At 39.5% G+C, this 22,656-nt stretch overlaps 1 protein-coding gene across 3 annotated transcripts in view; it reads left to right on the top strand.

The window, feature by feature from the left end:
* The first annotated feature begins 547 nt into the window (after positions 1-547).
* LOC146667657 (vasorin-like) overlaps positions 548-22,656 on the top strand; it is a 35,722-nt gene continuing 13,613 nt past the window's right edge. Inside the window, exons 1-2 of one of the 3 annotated variants that reach the window (XM_085409308.1) lie at positions 548-1,011; positions 4,201-4,277. Coding sequence is in view for 1 of the 3 variants with exons in the window: in XM_085409306.1 (XP_085265432.1) it covers positions 7,132-7,161 (30 nt within the window). In the remaining 2 variants the exon portion in view is untranslated. Of the gene's footprint in view, positions 1,012-4,200; positions 4,278-6,979; positions 7,162-22,656 lie in introns of those variants that run through there. The other 2 variants (XM_085409307.1, XM_085409306.1) reach the window with 2 other exon arrangements.

The following is a 22,656-nucleotide window of genomic DNA, read 5'->3' as shown; positions in this document are numbered from 1 at the left end:
ATAAAATAGTATGACCCATGACTAAAGGTGTCATTACCCTGTAATTAAATGGAATTTTAATTAACTTTATTTGAAATGACAATATAACCATATTCAGATGCAAATATTTAAACACTTAAACGTAGGTACATATAGGGGGTAAAAAGTCCCCCCCCCCCACACACACACACACACACACACAGACAATCCCCAAAAACAACTTTTAATACATTGAAGTAGTGCGTGAGTAATTTTAAGTACTGCCTTTTCCTGGTAATTTAGCAGAAAAACAAACACCATTTTCCCATCTGACTTAGTACGACGCCGTACTCAGGGTGCGGGTTGCTTTGCTTAACTTACCGAAAAGGAGACACGCAAGTAAACAAGGACAACTGAATAATAGAAAATCCATCACTGACATAATCACATTGATCTATATAACGAATATTAAGTAACAATGTAAAAAAAATGACGCTGTGAAAAAGTCAAGTCACACCAAAATATTGTTTTTCTTTAAAATGACCAGAAATGACGCAGCACTGAAAATGACCTATAGGGTAAAATAATTTCTTTGTTTCCTGGTGTTTATTATATTTGTATGTAAATATAATTTATTTTCAAAATAAAATAGGCCGTATTATAAAGTGAGGTGGAGAGTAATGGATGGCGCTCGCAGGTGCAGCCTGCCTCGAGGTCGCGCACGGCAGCGCGCTCCGGCTCTGCACCGTACCTCCCACTTCCCCAGCTTGTTTAAGTGCTCGCCTCCTTTACTTCAATGAGCAATATTGTTGAAAAGTCAGTGCGCCGCTGAACGCCAGCGGACCACAGTCTTCAAGCACAGCCTGCGCGCTGCAGTGCCATGAGACACCTTCTGGTCTGAACTCCGTGCACACGCCGACCACGCTGCGCTGCAAGAGGAGGTTTCTGAACTTTTCTTGGAGGGTTTTGCATTTGATAGGAACAAAGTGGATAAAACGTCCGGGTAGAAGCTGCTCCAGCGTATTCCTGCGGACTTTGGGTTTCTTTGCCAAGGTAAGCCTTTTTGATAGCCACACTGAAAGTTGTGTGCACAGTGAACTGTGTTGTGGTTCCTTTAATTCTTTGGATTGAAGCGATTTGTATTAAAGAAAATCTGCTCATGCGTTTGGGTGCTGTGATATCGATTAGATGTGCAGAGTTAATCCGTTCTTCTGCAAACTTGGACGCTCCGAAGCACACTCGTAATTAATCCGGCATCGGCTCCTTCTAGTACCTTTTACTCAGCCAGCTCCGGACGTGAAAGCTTCCTTTGTGGTTGTGATTTTGTCAGCATATCCTCGCATTCCTCTCCGCATATACGGGTCAGTATCTCGGGTCAGGATCTGTTGGACAGACGCGCTCAGAGGAGACGCACTTAACAGAAGAGACGCTGAGAGGACCGTTTCCTACAGAGATACATGGAAAACAGGATTAGCTCTTATCTTGGTCGTTGCTTCAGACCGTGTTGGAGTCGCATGTATCGGATTAGAACTCGTTATCTGCCCCTTCACCGTTTCTGTCTCTCCCACCTCTGGCTGCTTGAGACTTTAATCTCCGCAATTAGCTGTTGATTCCCCAGAGACAAATCAAGGTATCACCTCTGGAACATACCGCCAGTCAGTTCAGAGTGATGATTTCATTTTGTTTTCTTTGTGATGTTATCCTGTCAAGCCTGGATATATATATATATATATATATATATATATATATATATATATATATATATATATATATATATATATATATATATATATATATATATATATGTATGCACATTTTATTTAGTGGCTGTTTTAAAGAGTTTGCCTTCACTTATATTTTAAATATAAAAGTATGATGATGATCAAAAACACAGATTCCAACTCAAGTTTAAGGACTATTTTATTTTTTTGCGCTTGTCTTTGGTTGATGTTTCTGTAAACTGAACACTTAAAAAAAACTTTTGATATCAATGAAAAACTTTGTAAGTTGAACAAGGTGCTGTCATTTTTGGGATCATGTGGTGTGGATTTCTCACTTTCCCCCCTGACATTTTATAGAATAAGCAACAGAACACAAATGCATAAACCTCTGAACTTGATAATAGAAGGCAAGGAGTCAAAGATTCCTCTAGGGGTTTTGGAAAGCTGTGCTGGGCATTTTACTGTTTTCCAGTCATCCACTTCAGGGTAGCCTGTCATAGGACAAGAGGCAGGGTACAAAGGTTTTTTCTAACTTTTGAAAAATAAACAGTTATTCTAAACAATATTTATATCTTATCCATCCTTATCCTTCTATCTTTTCGATTCATCCATCCAAAAGAGCACTTTTAGTCATCAATATTCATGTCTAAACTCTCTGATACTGCAGTGGTAATATGTAGAAGGAATGCCTGCAATGCATGGCTGACTTGTTGATCTAATAAATCTAGACAGCAATATGCTGAATCTGACCTCCCGTCTTCTCCTTATATTGCAATTCGCTGCCTTCACTGTCTGCTCCGTGATGAGTTTGGGGTAGTATAACAAACCCAGCGTGGAGTATGACTATGGGAAAAGCAAAGAAAGGTGGAGACAGATGGGATGGACAGAAGTGAATACAGGAGAGTAAAGCAAACATTCCTGACGCGGTGTCTCAGCAATTTAATTAAGGTTTCTGGTGAGATGCTGCAGCGAGCACCTCGAGGTGAAGGCTTAACCTCAACTCTCCTCATCTCAAGCTTGGACTAATCCCAGGGGTCAGCTAATAAGTGTTCAGGTCGAGCCACCATGACAACTAAATAGGGGGGAACATGAAGGAAAGTTCCTCCATCAGGGAGTTAATAAGCTCATGAATGAAGTAAAGAGGTACAAGGTGAAGAGGGTCGGTTGGATGGATGTGTGTGTGAGATTTCACTTGTTATCAGCCACACCAGCTAACACCCCCCCCCCCCCCCCCCCCCCCCCCCCCCCCCTCTTAGTGGAGTTTAAATGAGCCCTGTGGTCCTCAGATGTTTCACAGCTAAAAGTAACCATTTATACAGAAGACATTACATTTATTTGCATTTCCACGAGTCTTCCTCTAAGCTCAACATTATTGACTTCTTTCCTAGCCTTAACATCTTGACTCTTTACTAAAGGAGTGAACATAGCCTGATCCTTTCTTACTAATGGCCAACAGGTGGCGACCCACCAGCCACGTTCTACAGTAGTGAGCCCACTTCTCCCTTTATTTCTGACCTCAGTAAACCCGTTCTTAACGAGTTCATGGTTTCAGGTGCTAGTTTAAAAATCTTAGTCAATGCAGTCTGATGTTCATTTTGTAAATTATGATTTTGAGCGATAGAGCAGGGTTATGCCTTAGGGTGTGGCTGTCTTGTGATTTTGACTGGCAGTTCGTTACTGTCCCACTCCTGATCGTCTGCTTTCAAAAATCCAAGATGACAACACCCAAAACGCCAGGCCCACAAAATGATGGGTGAAGTCATAGTCGGTACATTCATTTTTATATATTCTAGGTATATAACACTAGGTAGACTTTCCACAATGTGACTTTGCAAATGCATTCACATCCACATAAGTTGAATAACACCTAGCTCTTACACACAAACACACACACACCCCTCCTTTGAGGTTAGAATTTGGTCACTGTACCAAACTTGAGTAGGCTTTTTATTGGTAAACAACATTAGTGACACAAAAAGCGGTACTTATTTTCTAGCCCTTGTAATGAAGTGAACTTCCCTCCAACATCGTGCTATTTATATTTCCGTAGATTTGTAAGCCTCGATGAGCTGGCGGCACTGTTTTTCTTGGCTTTCCTGAATGAAAAGTTTCTCCCTCCCTACTTCATCCTGACACTTTTACCATCCTGTCATTCCTTTCTTGTTTTCTCTGCGTCCGCTGCGTTTTACATGTGCAGATGTGACATTTTTACATTGCAGAGAGACTCCCGTCAAGCCTCACCCTCCTGCTCCCTTGTTCTGGTTTCTTCTTCTCTGTTATCCAGCTTTGTTTTTTTCTGTAAGACTAATGCTTTTTTGTGGCTTTCTCTTTTATGTGGAACAGAAAGTCCCAATTAATCCAAGGTAAATTGTGATAACCACCCTCCCTGTATCATAATCAGTAACAGAATTTGTTTACATTCAGTGACACTTTTTTAAGTTTTGGAGCGTTTTCACACCTTTTTTTACACTCTGTTCTAAATCAATTGACGAGTTTGTAAACTTGTATGTTTTTCCAACAGAGAAAACTCCAAGTGAACTGAAATGCGTCACTACAAAACCATGTGAGGAGGTTTGAGAAACCAGGAAGTAGTGTGAGGTCAGTGCATCGAAGCTGAAAAAATAATGGAAATATTAATAGCACAGTGTTGGAGGAAACTTTACCTTATTACAGGCACCAGACAGTACATACTCTCAATTATATTAATTATACTATATTGCCTATAAAAACTTTAGTCAGCTATTGACCAAATTCAGGCCTGAAGGTCAGATTGTGTCTGAGGTGGGAGCATCAAAGTCAGTATAGGAAGAAAGTGCTGTAGCCTGAACTAGTGGATAATTTTTACTCTTGACATTTGTATTTATCTGGGTGACTTTAATCATTTTACTTCTGGTTGTTACAGTTTGTGTACTTTGCATATCTGCGGTACTGCTGCAGCCCAGAATGCACAGCGTTTAGCTCAAATTTGCAGCGTGCACATGGTGTTTGGCTTGGCGCGAGCTCACATTCAGATCATATTCTCAACATAAACGAACCACTCTGGAGTTCGCCTGATACTGGACTGAGACCACCTCCTATCAGGGGTGGTCATTTTGGTCCACACCCAAGTGCCATTACCATGTTCACATCTGCACAAGTGAACCGCACCAAGGGTGGAAATGAAACAGAGTTCGAGTTTAACTGACTCAACAGCGAATGTGCGAAAACACCCTCAGTCTGTTTAGAACTCCAAAAAGCTTTCAACAGAAGCCTTGCAATGGAAAAAATTAATGTAAGAGACCTCATTTGAAACTGACTTTCATCTGCTACCTTGTTTATTTAGTGCTGTTCTGGTGTTTAGCCTTAAATTTGTTTCAGTATACACTAATAACATAGAAATACGTGTCTGAATCTCAAATAAAGTCCAATACTGAGTTTATGTGTGTTTAATTTGTTGTTCATAGTTGTAAGAAATTTTAAAGCATATCTCCTCTCTCGGAAAAATCCATTCCTGGAATCGTTACATTTTCTACAAAAAAACATATCAGTTGAACAGTTGAATATTTACATAGATATGTCTTCACATTGTATCTTTAAACCAAACGCTTTATCAGTATCATCAGCTGTTATTCTGCTGTTATTCAGTTGCAACTGTCATTTCCATCACATTGGTATTTGAGCACAAAGTGTAAAGATAGAGGGAAGAATTCGCTCTTGCTGTTGTTGCAGATGTGCGGTGGGTTGAGCTGCTTGTCAGCTCAATTGAGAACATTTAAGGAAGTGAGGGCTACGCTGATGGAGCAGACGTCCAACATCAAGCCTCCGACTGCTAATAAATCATTCTGCCGAGTTGGGTCATTACGCTGCTCTGGATTTGCTCCCTTTTGTTATTTTAGCAGTTGATGAATGCATTTCTTTCTAACTTAACTAGTGTGATAAATTTAAACAATTTAAGTGTCAGAAAGAGGAACTTGTATCATGTTATTATCTCAATGACTGAAGTATCCTAATTTCCACAGTCACAAAAAACATCTTTGAATTGTTTTGTGCAAAACCTTTAAGACAGCAAATTTGCAACGTCATGAAACACACAACCACTTAAAAAATACGCTTATACTCAATTTACTTTAAAAAAAACCCCAAAAAATCGAGACAAAGATTGTTTCAGTTACTGGAAGTGGATGCCTCTTTTTTTCTTGCAGCCTGTTATGCATCTAATTTTTGCCTAAATCCACTAAAACATTCATTTGAATGACAGGATTTGGGCTATATTGCTAAATTTGGTCTCTGTTTTCAGCAACATTAAAAAAAAAGGCTCACGTTACATCTTTACAAGCCTCCTTGACAGCCGAGGAATTCAAGACTCAAACAACACATAACAACGTGAGGCTTAACACGCTCACCAGAGGGGAACCTCCTTGAGTTTAAACCCTGCCTACTCCCCTTCCACCACCAAGGATGGTTTAGGAGTTGTTACTCCTTTTACTAACCCGTGAAGCATGCCCCCCCCTGAACACCCACCCTCACAGTGTGTTGTATAAACACTGGCGGCTCAATAGTCAATAGGAAGGTAAAGAGCGTGACACATGCATGCTCCTTGTAACATTCCTGCGTGGTACCAGGAGACACCAGGAGATGTAAGATGCCTCCAGTAGAACAACTGTGTTGCTTTATGCAGAATGCAGGACAGTCAACCTTCTGATGACTTGAAAATACCTATTTTTCCACTCGGTCATAGCACTTAATGTGTGACGAGTTTAAGAACAAAATCTTAGTATTCAACAAAAGTTCCCCTTGGGGTTGAGACCTTAATAAAACTGCAAAATCAGCTTCTAAAAATGACAATGACCATTAAGCAAGTAAGCATTTTCCTTGCCAATTGAGAGCTGAGAGAATCAGTCTCTGTTCCATATAAAGAAAGCTTTCAAATTCAGACTTGCTCCTTAATCTGCCTTTAAGATAACACTTCACCACCCTGTCCTTCAGTGGGAGATATACCTGAGGGCAAGTGTGTATCTATGTATATGTGTGTGTGTGTGTCTTTGGATGGGGGTAGTGTAGTAGATTAGAGAAAGCCCAGCTTCCAGCCCCCTCTTTCTGAGCCCCTTTCCATCTTTTTTTTTCCTCCTGGGGGCACATAGTCTTGCTTTGCACGCATACACACCCTTTCATTCCCATTCACAGCACAAGTCAACACACACACAAACACACATGGCCTGGGGACTGCAGGGCCTCACAAAGCATTTCAAAGATCAGAGGTCTGGACCTGTGATATTTTCAACAAGTCAGACAGACAACAGGTGAGGACAGAGGCCGTTTGACAAACCGGCATTGTTGCTCAATACAGCCGCGTGCACTAAAGTTGACGTGTGTGCCTAACTAGTTGTACGCATCAGGACTTTTGAAAGATCGCTGAGCCATTGTTAGGTGAGGTGTTACTTTAGGGGACCTCTATAAGTCTGCATAGAGGTGCATGTGTAGTATCGTGTTTACTCTCAGACAGGTAAGACCTGATTTTGTCTGTTTTCAAATCTCCGTTTGCCTATTTGCACAATTCATGAGTGAGGTTTTTTTTTAAATAGAGAATATAATGCACATTAACATAAACAGTTATTCGGTTACATTAAACACCCTCTAAATTTCAGCTCTGTGAGACTGCACAGAGCTGACTACAGATGATTAAGTAGCTTGTAGAAGCACCTTTAGCAGCAATACCTCGACTTGCTGTTGCCTTTCCTGCTCTACATTGTCTTATAAAACAACAGAATTCTGCAAACTACAGAAACTTTTGCTTTTAGACGTATAGTGAGAAATAATGAGAGGATGTGAGTTAAATCTTCTATTATATGTTTCCTAAAATGTTAATGCTGGTCTGTCACAATATTACGCTGCTCAATTCTTGCCTTAGAAGTCAGATATCGGTGCTGGGAGTGACATCACTCCTGTGTTGAGCGCATTTTAGTAGTCAACTTGGAAAAGCAAGGAAAAACAGGACCTGTTTAGCCCCTTAGGAAGGTACAGGCATCCATGCATCACTAGCAATGCAATGTAATGGTTATTATTTTGGCTTAAAAGCACAGCTGCAGCACATTGAAAGGCAGATCCTGGTCAATGCCCTGATATCACTTATTTAGCCAATCACAAATACACAACAGTGACTTTAAAGATTGCAAGTTGTACAGTTTTACTAATGTTAACATGCATTACGTGCGTTGGTCGTGCGGGTGTTGGTGTAAGGCTGGAAGTCTGACCTGAGGGGACGTTCCAGTTGAAAATTCTATCTTGGACCTTAGACATTTCGACTTCAAATGGAGTGCACCAATGGCTCTCAAAGCATGCATTATCTTGGTAGCATTCTGCAGTCTTCTTTGGTGTTGTGTTGTCAGGATTGCACATTTAACTCAGTGAAGAGTTACTGAAAGCTTGCTATGGCAGAATGAAGTCAAGAGTATTCTTAGGACCGATTGCTAGCAAGTTTAGTACCTAATTTCTAGAGCTGGGCTCAGGCCATTGTTTTTCGGTAGGAATCTGGTTTTAAATTTTGTATTTTTAAATTACTAACTTGGAGACTGATATCTTAACTCTAAATAAGACCTTAGAGTTTCCCTGTGATAGCAACAGAACAGTCAGTTGGTACATGAGAGTACTGGAAGGATAATCTCTAGGCGGTTGATCAGGCTTTGGTGTAAGTTAAGGGAGTACCAACAAAAAACCCACAAACCAACTAATTAATGGTTGTTAGTTTCAGGATTCCTCTTTTTAAAATGCTAGGTGAAACTAAACTGGGTATTCCAGCTTCCTCCCACAAACGGAAGAAAAACATAGTCTTTGGTTAACTGGACGTTGGTGTGAATGTGAGTAAAAATGGTTGCTGATGGACTGGGGTGGGCTGGATAGTCCAGGTTGTACCCTGCCTCTAGTCATATGTCAGCTGGGATGGCCTCCAATAGATAGACGGAGTGTAACAGTGACTAATGAATGAAGAGGCATAATTGATCCCTTTGGGGGTAAAAGGAGTTGTGCAACAGTGAAAAGATATCAACAAAAGTTACTGTAAAGTCGGCTGAATCACATCCATGACTGCAGGTGTGATGCTACACTTGTTACCCAAGAAATTCAACAGTCAGACACTTAGTGTCTGTGAATAACATAAATCACTGCTTCGCTGTTCAATAACAGCCTCGGGTGGATTAGTAGCAACTTTATGGGCTCTTTGTATGAATGTTGAGTCTTGCCAGTTATGTTGTAACTGGCAAGTTACCATAACTGGCAAGACTACTGTTATCAATTAACAGAAATTCTTTCATGTAAGAGGATAAATGTCATGCACATGTCAATCCACAATGATGATGTGTAAAGAAAAAAGCTTTTAGACAGTGCTAATCAGTACAGAAGTGCATGCTAGTGCTCATTCATATCTTGCATAGAACTTTTGTTGCCTCTCTCACATACATACTGATAGAAACACACAGGCACGCACAGTCACAGGTCTTCCTTGGGGGCCTCGCTGCAGCTGGCAGGGGATTAAGGGGTCAGGAGTTAAAGGGGGACTCAGTCAACCAGAAGACTGGGACAAGAAACTGACCAAGCAGAAGAAGGACAGGCAAAAAAAAAGAAAGAAAAAAAAAGTGTTGAGTCTGAGTCAAAATTGCAATAGAGGTGATCCAAATAGGAAGAAACTCACTCGACTGGTTTCCGTTTCGCCAGGAGCCTGTGGTGATACTTGGAACACCAAAGCAAGACAAAAGAGTTTGAAGAGGCTTGTGCAACTGTTACTTGCTTGCTTATTAGTATGAGAGCAGGTTAGGGTCACGATGTTCCAAGGTGTGCGGCATTCTGAAAGGTGAAACTGACTGCAGTTAAGTCTGGAATATAAAACCTAGAAATTATTATATAAAGGAAAAGATAAGTAAGCTTTTCACAAGATGATAATATATCTTTCAGATTTTTCTGGCTTCACTGCTTTACAATGCCCAATGCATCTTGGGGTTTTGAACGAAAAAAAGATCAAAGTATTTACATATGTAAATGTTTATGTCTCACACTGCAGTGACAAAAAAAATCAAAGGCCAAAGCGTGTTTTATCGACTCAGCACTGTGTTTGCTGTAAAACGGAAATTCGGATTTTAAATTGAGCAGAAAGCTGAGAAGAATTACGCCAAGTAATTATTGTTCATGAGAAACGTCTGTGCACGTCACCACTTTAAAGCTGTTCTTTTTATCTGTAACATGGATAAGATCATGAGGAGGATTATTTCCTGGTCAAGAATGACTCAGCTTTGCTTTTATTTTCAAGACAAACAATGTTTACCTGGGTACAACAACATTTTGGGTAAAAAGTGGCAATCACATTTTATTTAAACTCCCCCGGTGTCTGACAGCAGCTGTGTGTCTGAGTTACTGTAGTCTAACATGCATCTGACTTGGCACTTTACACACATTGCCGTCTCGCTAAATCCTGCATAGCAGAATGTGGCTGTGGGCGAGCCTGTGGTATTTTTAATTTGGACATCTTGTTCACAGATGAATTCCACTTCAAAGAGCGCAGAGGTGGATCAAGAGTTAGCTTTTAGCAGCTTAAACAACAATGGCAAGCAGAGGGGTTCATAGTGGAAATGTAGCCTGTGTATTCAAGTGTATTCATATCGATGCCAAACACGGATGGTATAAGATATGAAAATTCAACTTTGAAGTTTAGAGTGTATGCTTAAGATGGGACTCTTTTGATAATTTTATCCCCTAAAATTAAAATTATCCACACTTTTTGCTGCTTTGGGGTCTGTTAGTGAATTGTTAGCAGCAAATTAGCAGCTGTTCCATCAATTATTCCGTGGAATTGGAGATGGGTTGCAAAGCAGCCTGCAGATGTGCCGCAACTGTAGGCAGGATTAGCCGTGCCTTACGTCTTTGCATCCAAATGGATTGCATTAAGTATCAGCTGAGCCATGAGTAAAGGTGAGCTGATCTGTTGGGACTGCTGCAACTAATGCTGTGCTTGATTTTGAGACAGCAAATAACGACACGTTTTATTAATCTTTAGGATGCACTAACTAAAATTTGCTCTCAGATACGTGGCAGACTCTGTTTTAAGTTTGTAGATAGGAGCCAGTGTTGATTTACTAGTGTCCGTCAAATGTGCTCTACATTAGCTGTGACTGCTGGATAAGACACTCCATAAACATAGACAGACCAATGCAAAGTCCAAAACAAGCAGTCAGCAGGTCAGGCAACTGCAGAAACCTTATTCCATACCACGGATGAGGCCAAGACACACCAGACTCCCTTCCCCAGAACAGATGGGATATATTAGACAGACTGAGATTGCAAGGATTGATGGAGCAGTTTCACAGGCTCAATTGCAGCAGTTTGGTCTTAATATATCTGTGCTGAGTCTTGATTGGGTTGCTGTTCAGTTCACAGACTTCTGGCGTTCACTAAACCCCCTCCTTAGTTAAATTTGATGGCTGCCATTATTCAAAGGGATAGAAAAAGTGTGCATATGGTGGGGTTCAGGATGGGATGTGTCCTGCTAAACCCAGAGTTTGCCAGTAAATGAAGGTGATAGATAACCTCACGCACCATTAACGTTAGCTGTTGTTCTTTAGTCTTCATATATGGTACTCTGCAAAAGTCTTGGTCCACCCCTTTATTTCTTTATATTTTGTGTCCAAGGAGCCAGACGTAATTGCTTTTTAATCATGGTCTTGAGCAATAGTTCTCCAGGTTTTCTGAAGGCCTTTCTTTTCACTCATTTTCAGTCGAGTCCTTGAAAACGAATATTTTCAGAGGAATGTTTTTTTTGTTTGTTAAGGCACTCAACACTGACCTATGAATCATTCAAACTTAAAAAAGGCGCCTGTCTCAAGGAATAAGCTAGTATTTTGTCATAAATTAGATTTTTAGGCACCTTGTTACTTGTACCCTGTTGCACAAACACAGTTTGTCCCCATTTATTTGTCAAATTGTGAACATAACACAGTTTGACAAATATAAATTGTTCCAAAGATTAGGAGCCACCACTGAAAAGACTGTCGCCTTTTTCTGTAGAACATTTCCTGAAAAACTTCCAAGCTTACTGGAATTGTACAAACTGTGTTTTTTACAACTCTACAAAAAAACGTTTTTAAGGCCAAAGACTAAATCCCTGCACCCATTTTCCAAGCAAAATATTAAAAAATGAGGAATAAGAAAGAGCAAAAGATCTTTAGGTGTTCTTTGTTCCTTCATTATTCTGCTTCAGTGAGTTTAGTTGTGAGAAAACACTAAGAAACTAAAGCTTAATCTATAAGGGTTGCTAAACGTTGCTAGGTTTTTCAAAATAATTTGCACATTCTTGATGTTGTAACATAAATTGTTCTCATTAAAACAGTCGACTTTCGCCATTTTTTTTTAATGCAGGGATCTTTAAAGAGGCCTCAGAAGTTGCCAGATCTAGAGGGAACGTCACTATGTTTGCAACACTATAAAGAGCTGCCAGTTCTAATTTAGAAGTTGTTAAACTGAGATTAAACTGATTGTAGCATGGAGTGATTTCATGTTTTTCAAACTGAGCTTTTACCCCCTCTAACCAGTAAGAAGATCAGAGACAAACCAAATAAACTTACTACAGATTTTCTTTGCATGCCTTGCATGTAAAATGACTTGTAGATAGAAATCTAAGAGTTCATACAGGATCCAAAGGACTTTAAACTCCGTGTAGTCTGTCAGCTGGAGATAGCAACACAGGACAGCTGAATAAGCAGACACCAGAGCACATTAAAGTAAAAAGTGCACATTGACTCAGCCTTGTTCCTCTAGTTGAAACAAACAATTTTTTTTTATAAATGGAAGCTTTACATGTTGTATTTTAGGAACTTTTGTCTTGTCTTGTTGTCGTACTTTCTACAAACTGATGCTTTCCTAACTAAAATAGTGTTATTTTAAATAACCTGAGCATTAGAGTACTACGCTTGATTGCTGTCACTGGCCTCTTTCAGCTTCTGTGAAACAGAGATGTGAAGCAGATACCATCAGCTGCTTTGCAAAAGTTAACACTCTGCAAATTAACTGTTATAGGTACCTACAATATATATCAAGTCTAGCTATTAAATGGAGCTGGCATACATAAAAAGCCAGCCTTATTTATCCCATCAGTGCAAAATCAAAGGAGGTTACTTGTGGCTTCAGTGGGAGTCTGTGTGTATGTGTTGCAATTGTGCATTCACACTCCATCCATCTACATAAACACGACACCATTTTTTCTTCCTGTTCCTTTTCCAAACATCCCTCCGAGCCTCGAGGCTTTTCTGAGTCGTGTGTCAACGCCTGGCCTGCAGTGAAGCGTGTCAGCACTGCTCCTTCACATTTGTCTTCCCAGGAGTCTGATTCCAGCACGCTGTGCATTTTACTGCAGACATGCAGAATGGCATGTCTGTTATTTAAAACAAAAAAGAAGCACTGGATTTGTCGCAGATAGGGCAGCATATGTGGAATTTAAATGTAATAAAAGTTTTCATGTCTTGTTCACCATTCTCCAGCAGCTACAGTGTTCTTTGCTATTGCACAGCAGTGTGACATGTGACTCTCCAGCATTCATATTTTTAGCTTCAACTAATGACTTTGTAGCATTTTCCACTTTTTTGCTTTCATGGATCTTTTTGTGTAACTGCTGTTAAATCAACATGCTGTCATTCTGCACCACAAGTTAAATTAAACCAGTTTGATTTGATTCTGTAGCACACTCCTTAAAAACAGTTTGTTACAAAAACAGTTTGTTACAAAAACATACGGCTACTGCTATTAACAGTACAGTACAGCCAAAAGAGGTGATGATAATCAGCCAGTCACAATTTTTGTAATGTCTAATAAGCTTCCTTTTCCACACACCAGTGGCTGTAGCAATTACCTGTTGATACGCTGAGTGAAGTGCTAAAACTATGTAGTTTTGTCTGACTGCTTCACAGCTACAGCTGCTCAGTGGCATGGGTATTAGAAGTCGTTCCTCCAAGCTAAATTCTTTATTGACTCTCTTATTGTTTGAAAATCAATTTTCTTGGACTCTGTTTGACATCAAGTGACATAGTGTCAGGATCAGCTGGTCGATGGTTAGGTCAGTCTGCTCTCATCCGATCTATTTTCACTGGACAGACAACCATGAGCATTACTTTATAAGGGAGAACATAAAAAGCCTGTCAGATTAATAATTTTTGGCAGCGGGAGGAACAAACAACCTTTGAAACCACCCTTTACTTTGAGTTCTGTGGAAGTGCCAAAACCTGTTAGCACCTGCAAACTTTATGTTTGTGTTTACTGAACTTTTGCTGATTGTCACCAATCTAAGTAACACCTTGTTAAAAACGAATGGGCCAAATGTGAGGTTAAACTTTGCAAACATTTGCATATTAAAATGACGTTAACGCCATAACTGCATTAACGCGGCAAATCTCCGTTAGCGAGTTAATGCGGATCACCCCGTGCGTGGGGCTGCACGGTGCTAAAGCGTTAACGAGCTAACCGTGCTAACGCTGAAAGCACTATTATATATTCTAAAGCATAAAGGAATAAAGAAAACACTTGGAATGATTACCATTTATTTTAGAAGGGTGTTATATGTAAACAAAGGCATTTCTTTTCCTTTTTCCTCCACATTCCAAAGATATGACATCACAACGTGATTGGTCTGTTGTAATATTGATCCTGGACAAACATTATTATGATGATGAAGAAACAACACCAACACTGAGCGCACTATATATGCTGTAGCAAATTAAGGTAATCTTGATTTAAACACTTACAGTACATCCTCCTCTACTTCAAGCAGTCGATCGGTTAAAGAGACGATACAGCTTTACTCATCACTGAAATCAACATATTTTTGGTTAGCTATAATACTAAAGTCATAGTTTTGCAATGTGGGGCCATCAAAAAAAAGCATGCTAGCAGCGATAACAGAAATGAATCGGTTGCACACAGAGGCAAATTTCTGATTTAACCTATTCCTTTTTCTGTATAGTTTGCTGTTTAACATCCATCACATTCCTTCTTGAATGAAAACAAACCTAAGAAGTAAGACAGACTGTTAACATGACCTTTGACCTCGTGACACTACATCATTCGTTGGACGACTTAAGTGGTTCGACTCGCAATCTTACACTCTGCGGTGCACCACAGTAAGTTATAGTCACTTTACTGCAGACTGACTGGAAGGCAGTTACCGGTTATTCGAGGTATGTGATGATGAGTTTGATTATCTGTGAGCGCTGATAGTGAGGCAAGCACAAACAGATAGAAAACCTGGTTCCTGCCATTATAAATGGTGTGCTGGGAAGATGAGTAATTTAGAGAGTGTGTTTGTTTGTGTGTATGTTTCATACGCATATATTTCCCGTCTCTCACCGACACAAAGGCTTCTCAGCAAAGTCGCCCTCCCAGGACACATTTTATGTGTCTGTAGCTGCGTTCACACTGTGGAAATGCTGGCAGGGAACAGGTCTGGTCTTGTAAAGCTGATAGAACAGACGGCCTGGTTTAGCTCTGAACAGCACTGCAAAGAGTTAAAAATCTGTTCCTGTGTAAAATGCAGCCTTTGTTTCTGGGTCATGAACCAGTCAAGGTCAGTGGCTTTAACTGAGCCAAACAAACATACACACACGCAGTTCAGTTTGCACTAATTGATTCCCCTTCCAGCAGGGACAAGAATGGGCTTGTGTGTGTGTGTGTATGTGTGCGTGTGTTTATTTTAAAGCATCTGTCAGGAGGTAAAGTAAATAGATAAGTGACAAAGTAAACACTCATCCCACATCGATGCCAAAATCGTTCTTTAGTGATGCACGTCTAAATACAAACATGAACCGCTTGTGCCTCATATTAATGGGTTTTTCAGAAGGTGAAATTTGATCTTTAGATGTGTGACTGTAAACAACAACACTGCTTCTGATTTTTCACCACCCCAGTGAAATTTCCGCACAAATTACAGAGTACATTTTGGTCAAGCGAGAACTCCCATGACAGTTGCGCAAGCGGTGCTCTAGCATCCGAAGCTTGTGGTGAAAATAAGTTCCGGCATGTTCACAGAACAAATTTGGTTCTATGTAATATTTTGAACACTAAAACATAAAGAAATATAACATAATATAAAGAAATGTCTGAATAAATATAGTGTAACATGCTGGAAAAAGAGAAGCTGGTTGCATATCACCTATATGCAGGTAAACGAAAGTATATAGTAAGAACATTTCTTTGCTTTTCTGTAATTATTTCAGCCCTTTTGTATATGTATAAAAGATTATTAACTAGAATATTAGTTGGATAAGCTAACATAATCAGCGTGAGCCAAAAATAAATAAATTCCCAGCGTTTGCACGTTTGCAGAAATCGGGGTCTGACTTAAAGTCAGGTGAAAAAACCTGAATACACGTTTTTAATACACTTTCTCCAGTAAGCTAAAAATGTTGTGGAAATGAGACCTCCAGTTTCTTCTAAATTAGACTGAATAAGTATTACGTTAACATCCTCAAACTAACTTCACATCCTCAAATTTATGAAATGTGAGGCTACAACAAAAAAGAGGTCAACACAACCCTAAATTAGATAAGTGGTTGAGGAAATCGTTGGATGAATTAATTTTATAACTGCTTATCCAACTAAACTCTTTCTAAGCATACTAGGAGTAACTATTGTTTCTTTTTTCTGAATTGAGCAGTTTTTGTCTTATATTAGGCCTGATTCCAGGACAAAATAACTGGGTTTGCATCAGAAGTTAGTGAGGGCGATTGGCTTACTAGACCTAGCCTTAGAAAAAACGAAAATCAAGTTGTCATTTATTGATGTATATTGAGTTGTCAAAATTCATCAGGGTACAGGTGAGGTTAAATGTAGTTTTCATGGGGGGGAAGATTTAAAGTTATGGACTTGTGCGTACCCCAGCTGAAATAGGCTAAAAGGCAGCTGTACACCCTGGACAGGTCACTAGTTCAATACAATCAAACACAAAAGTGATTATAACCCCTAAAATCAATAATTATCCAAGATAATTTTATTGTTGGGTTCTGGTAACTCAAAGTTAGTTGAGTGCATATGAATGGGATACTCTGTACACATGGTTACAGATGGTTCATGTGGACCAGTAAACGGCCAATTAAGATAAGCTTCAGTTCGAGTTTCTGCTTTCTTAACATTCTGTCTCTGTGTATGTTTGCGGTGATGAACCAAACAAATGAAATTAGTCTGAACCAAACCTGAGCTTGATGTCTCAAAGTGCAGATAAGCTGTGAAGATGCTATCTGTCTTAAACTTGCACAAACCGGAGAACAGGCCTCTACCATCCGACTTTTCCCTCACAGTCATTCCTAACAGGGACCCTGCCAGAGGGCTGAACACACATGAGGGCGCCCTGTTGGCAAACAGGCAAACATCAGTCAGTAACTGGGGTGGAGGTAAGGGAGAAAGATGAAGGAGGAACAGTTACATCACACGTGTGTTTAACATTAAAGACGTAATTTGTCATATAAAATAATGATTGTAGGATGCAATAGAAATGAAGATGGGGCGGGCTTACTTAATTGAGAAAAATGACAGTAAAAATCTCAGAGAACCTTGGCTCTTTTTCAAAAGTCTTCATTGCTGTTGTGACTTCTATCACTGTCTTTGCTGCAGAGATTCTGTTTACAGTGAACAGTGCTTTAAAGTGAGCGACAAGTGACTGCAGGCCAAGAAGTGATAGATCCAAGGAAGGTGAATGAGGAGGCTCACTGCTTCGGGGTGACTCTACAAACATTTCAAAAAGACAATAGCAAGTTACGTGTGCGTTACTTATATCAGACTTGTTTTTATGCACTTACTCTTGCTATAAGGAAAATACCCACAAAAGGAGCATCTGGAGGATTACATACCTCACTGGGACGGTTTAGAAATTTTTTTACAAATAGTAAGAAGAGAAGGTGGGTGAAAGAATAGGCATGCTTGTATGGGTTGTGCCTGTTGCCCTTTGCCTGCTGGCACACCTGTGTGAAGCTGACTCCAGGTGACAGGCTTATTTACAACTGTTGATTGACAAAACAGATTTGGAAGCACTTGAGCGTGAAGACATGCACACAACCTTCGATTTTGTGACTTGTTTGCTGCTCCAATTGTTACATCAGAATACCCAACTGTGCTTGTGGTGCCTCATTGCTGATGTTGAGGCTTCAACTCTGTGGAAAACCCGGTGTCACCAACATTCACCCTGAATGCAGGCATGTGGCCAGTGTACCACAAGTAAACACATCAAGAAGAAACAAAAGCATATCAAGATACACAACCTTTGCTAAGCTTCTAGAAAAGGTTGTGGCTAAGCAACTTATGGCAGCTCTAGATAAACATGGCATTTACAATAAGTTTCAGTCAGGTTTTCGTCGATTTCACTCCACGGAGACAGCTCTTCTTAGGGTCTCTAGTGAAAACCTGGTGAATAATGATGCAGGAAAATGCTCTGTTCTACTCATGTTGGACCTAACATCAGCTTTCGACACAGTTGACCACCACATCCTCATTGAAAGGCTGAAAAATCTTTCAGCACTTTGTGATTCCGTCTTGAAAGGTGCTATATAAATAAAAATGTATTTATTTATTTATTTACACAGACATATTCTTCTAGTTAGCAAAATGAATGAAAGTTCAGTTTGTGTTCTGTTAGTGTGGTGTAGAGCTGTTTGATGAGTTAATAGCAGCAAGGCACAATAAATGTGTTTTCTGCCCTAGATTTTCTTATATAGCGCTTTTCTACTTCAACTGAGCAATCAAGGTATTTTTTACTATAAGCCTCATTCACACAGTTACACACACATTCACAGAAGTGAACTCAGTTGTACTCTGACAACTTGGGGTTCAGTGTCTTGCTTTACTTCAAACATGCAGTCTGGAGGAGCTGGGATGTGAATCACTCTGAGCCACAGCTGACCCCAAGTTTGAAGAGTTTACATCCCTGGGGTGAACCGTGAATGTTAAGGGTGATTTGTGACAGGAGTAGTGAAACGGAAGGTTTATAAGTTGATAGTGAGATCTGCTGGAGGCAGTGACACAGATAAAAAGACAGGAGGAGATGGAGGTGACAAAATTGAAAATGTTAAATTTTTCACTGGAAGTGACCAGAGTGGATAGGATTAGAAATTAGTACAGCTCAGGTTGATCAGGTTGGAGATACACTTAGTGAAGCAAGGCTGAAATGGTTTGGACATTTGCAGAGGGATAGTGGATTTACTGGACCAAGGATCTTGAGGATTTAGCTGGCAGAAAAGAAGAAGAAAAGAAGAAGACCACAAAAGAGGTTCATGGAGGAGGGGAGGACATGCTAGGGATCGGGTGGAATGAAGGCAGATTATCTGCTTTGGTGAACCCTAAAGGGAGCAGCAAATAGCTCCATAGCACCTTCTTGTTATGCTGGTGGATCAGACACAAAAACAACATAATTGCTTTTAACTTCACTTGGTAAACACCTTATCACCTTGGTAAACACCTTTCATCACGTTACCTTATAACGTGATGAAAAAAACGACTCTTTAAGGTTTGCCAGAAACCCTGGCACAGAGAGACCAAAATGCAGTTCAGCAATTATCATTGTTGAAAGGTACATCTGGGGCATAACAGATGTGCTTGTTAGAAATTGTGTCCTAGTAAGTCCTGGTAATGGCTAAGATTCTGATTTTAAAAAGTAGATAGCAATGAAGAGTAATAAAGCCAACCAATTCTTAAGAATCATTCAGTCCCTGTAAGATTAGCCAAAGTATCTGCACCTATTTAAAAACAAAGTCCAATCAAATACAAAACGACAACAACACTAACACTGTTCTACTGTCAAGTACTTGTCAGTACAGCTCTGTTTGGATTTACTTCAGGAGGAAATCTAAATCTGTTCAGATATTCTTCTGTATACATTTGCCCATGAATACCTCAAGCTAAGCTTACCTTCTAGTATTCTACTGGGAAGGGGACTGGATTTCCTTACGGAAATGTTCCTTAAACCCACAGATAGGACTCAAGGTCTAACAGGCAGCCGCAGCACACTGCTCTGCATTTTCAGCATAGCAGGAGCATAACTGGAACACTTCCACACCTTAAAACACCACACCAAGGCATTGGTGAAACCGCCAGAGGCCAAAACCATCCACAAAGCTGACTGAGGTTACTTTGTTCAGTGCTTCTATAATGGCTTCTCCTGGTAATTACACATCCTCTGCACGAATCTCATATCTACAAGGCAATAACCAGGTTAATTGTCATTATGTGCTGGCAGACTTAAAGTCATAATACTTTCACTGATAGATTTTTGTTTACAGGATACTGCAACTCACCCATTGTAAGTTACTAGAGGGCAGATACTGGATCCCTACTCTGGCTTTTCAGCTCAAATTGCCATTTATCTGATATTTCAAACCTCATAATATATCTGAAGCTACCCTCACCAGTGTCAGAAAGGTTGTCCTATCATACAATTTAGCTGGTATGTAACTGCTTCTATTAACAGTACAAAAGCAGGTACGGTTAATGAGAGACAGAGGGGAACATAGTAAGAGGAGTCACAGATACGTCTCTAAGTGTGGAGCTGCTACTTTGCCAAAAACAATGGTTCTATTAAGAGTACACAGAAGAACAAGTCAAGGAGTAAATGCAGTTGAAGAGAATGACAAAGAAATATAAATTGTATTTGTACCTAAGCTTTTAATGTAATTTATTTATCGTGGCTTTCATGTGGCTCATTGTGCATGCGATTCTTCTTCATCCTAATATAGATTGTCAGCACATGTGATGCCAAAAACCTCACAGGCAATGACTAACTTTGTGGGAATGTTTCTTTTATAGTTTCGATCATTAAAATGTATTATTTCACATTAAAGGACTGCACGAGACTCAATACTTCAACAGATTGCTGCACTGTGCCAGCTCACAGCTGCTGTGCAAAGTAAAAAATCCTAGCTACAGTACAAGACTACTCCATATGGAGAATGAGAGGCTCATCGGAGACAGCTGATTATCTTTCTCTGTTATTTTTTCACACAGAAGACTTTTTAATTAATTATATTTGTAGAGGAAAACTACTACTAAAGTACTACTCCCATGAGTAAAAATCAAATCAATGGGAAAACAATACAATATATAAACATTTCCTTTGCGTTTTGTAATTTTTGGATTGTCATTTATAGTTTTTGGATGATTTGTATTTACAGTCATTGCATTGGTAATCTCAGACCATAAAGCCCTGATTATATATTCATTTAATCTCACCCAATGGTATATATTAATCTAATCTTCTGTTAATTTTTTTTACTATACTGATACTTGGGTTATGAGAATAGGTGATGCAACATAAATCCAGCTTGTTGACGCTCTATCCAGATAAGACTGATGCAACTCTCCGTTATATGTTCCTAAGGCAAGAAAGAAAAGACGTCACGTCAGGCTCAGATTAACAAACTAATCCTAGAAGTCATCATAACTTTTGATGTCATGGTAAAATAAAGAGACTTGCTCAACCACAAAATCCTTTACACAACTGAACTTTCATGCAGCACGCCCATCAGAATAACATTTCTATTTACTTTGTGTGTGTTAAGCCTTAATCTGTTTTATTTATAATATCCTTACACATGTTTGTCCATGTGCTTTCACATTCCTGTGCAACCCCAGTACAGTACAGATACAGTGCATGGCTATAATTGATCTTCTTACAAAACAGTTGTGGGGTAAGAGTTTTAGAAAGAAAGACCTTGTTAAACTGATTTTACTGGTAAGCTTTTCAAGCATGAGGTAACACGATATTCCTCTTTGGAAGATTTGGCACCACTAAATCAAGACTCCTTTATTTTCTAAAAGAAAATGAAGTAACCTCCCTGCAGAACAACTTTTTAACACAAATTTATGATCGCCACTTTACTTCTTTGTGCCCTCACCACTGATGTTTTTTCTTTCACATCTGCCAGTCTCTCCATCATCCAATTTAGTGTCAGGAGAAAAACAAATGTGAATAATTTGCTACCAAAAGCATTTGTGTTCTACATAATTTTTCTAAATGACTGCTCAATTATTTGCACTTTTACACAGCCGTTGTAGTTGGTTCTTTTTTTTTTTTTAGCAGTTTCTGTTTACCAATCCTCATAATGCTGGTACACAGCAAAATCTCCAGTGTTAAATTAACACTGGAGATTTTGCTGTGTATGAAGTGTAATTAATACCAGTGTTTTAGGTAGCCTTCACCACCTAGCTGTCCTACTTTCTTTGACATGTAAGTACTTAAACTGGATAGGAATAAAGAGTAAAGACAATAATTATTCAATAATTAAACAACAATGTTCTAAATTTATTCTGCCCTTTTGCATTGGTCATTTATCTGGATATTCTAGCCAAGAGGGAAACGCAGCACAGCCTTTGGTAGCAGTAAGAACAATGCAAATTTCCGTAATTTGCATATTAGCTTTCAACACGAGCAATCTTTAACCTTCAACATACTATAAAATTTGCCATTATAAAGTTTCACAACTCCACAAATAATAAGATCAAATACAAAAGTTGTTTGACATTTGGATGATCTCCCCTTCATGGTTGTTTCCTTGTGCGTCTCTGGAATATTTCTAGTGCAGTTGCTATTTGTAAAGTTTCTGATATGACTATCATCTCAAGGGTCATCATGATAATCATTGATAAGAGCAGCATCTACCTCTACAATCTAGTGACCGAATGATAGTTTTCAGTGGGAGAAATGGCAGTGCAAACCCCCTAAGGTCATGCGTCAGATAACAAGCTTTCTGCAAAGAGTGTTGTTTCCATTGTTGATCTTCTTATGATCCTATTCTTGACAACTAACAGTGGTATACTTCTCTTTTGTACAATACAGTACAGCCAGCCATAGCAAGGGGGAGAAAGAGGGCAAGAGAGAGAGAGAGAGCATATGTTCTTTTTGAGGTAAATTATAATTCATAGCAAGTACCAATTTGAGGTTTATTTTTCATTAATTTCATTGCTGACATTTGGGAAAATAGTGACATCAGTC

The sequence above is a fragment of the Rhamphochromis longiceps genome, linkage group LG6, assembly GCF_057381845.1.
Source record: "Rhamphochromis longiceps isolate RC_006_pf linkage group LG6, R_longiceps_female_GT1.1, whole genome shotgun sequence".
In the NCBI taxonomy this organism is placed as follows: Eukaryota; Metazoa; Chordata; class Actinopteri; order Cichliformes; family Cichlidae; genus Rhamphochromis; species Rhamphochromis longiceps.
Note: the sequence above shows the minus strand (reverse complement) of the source record. Positions and strands in the feature narration are given on the sequence as shown.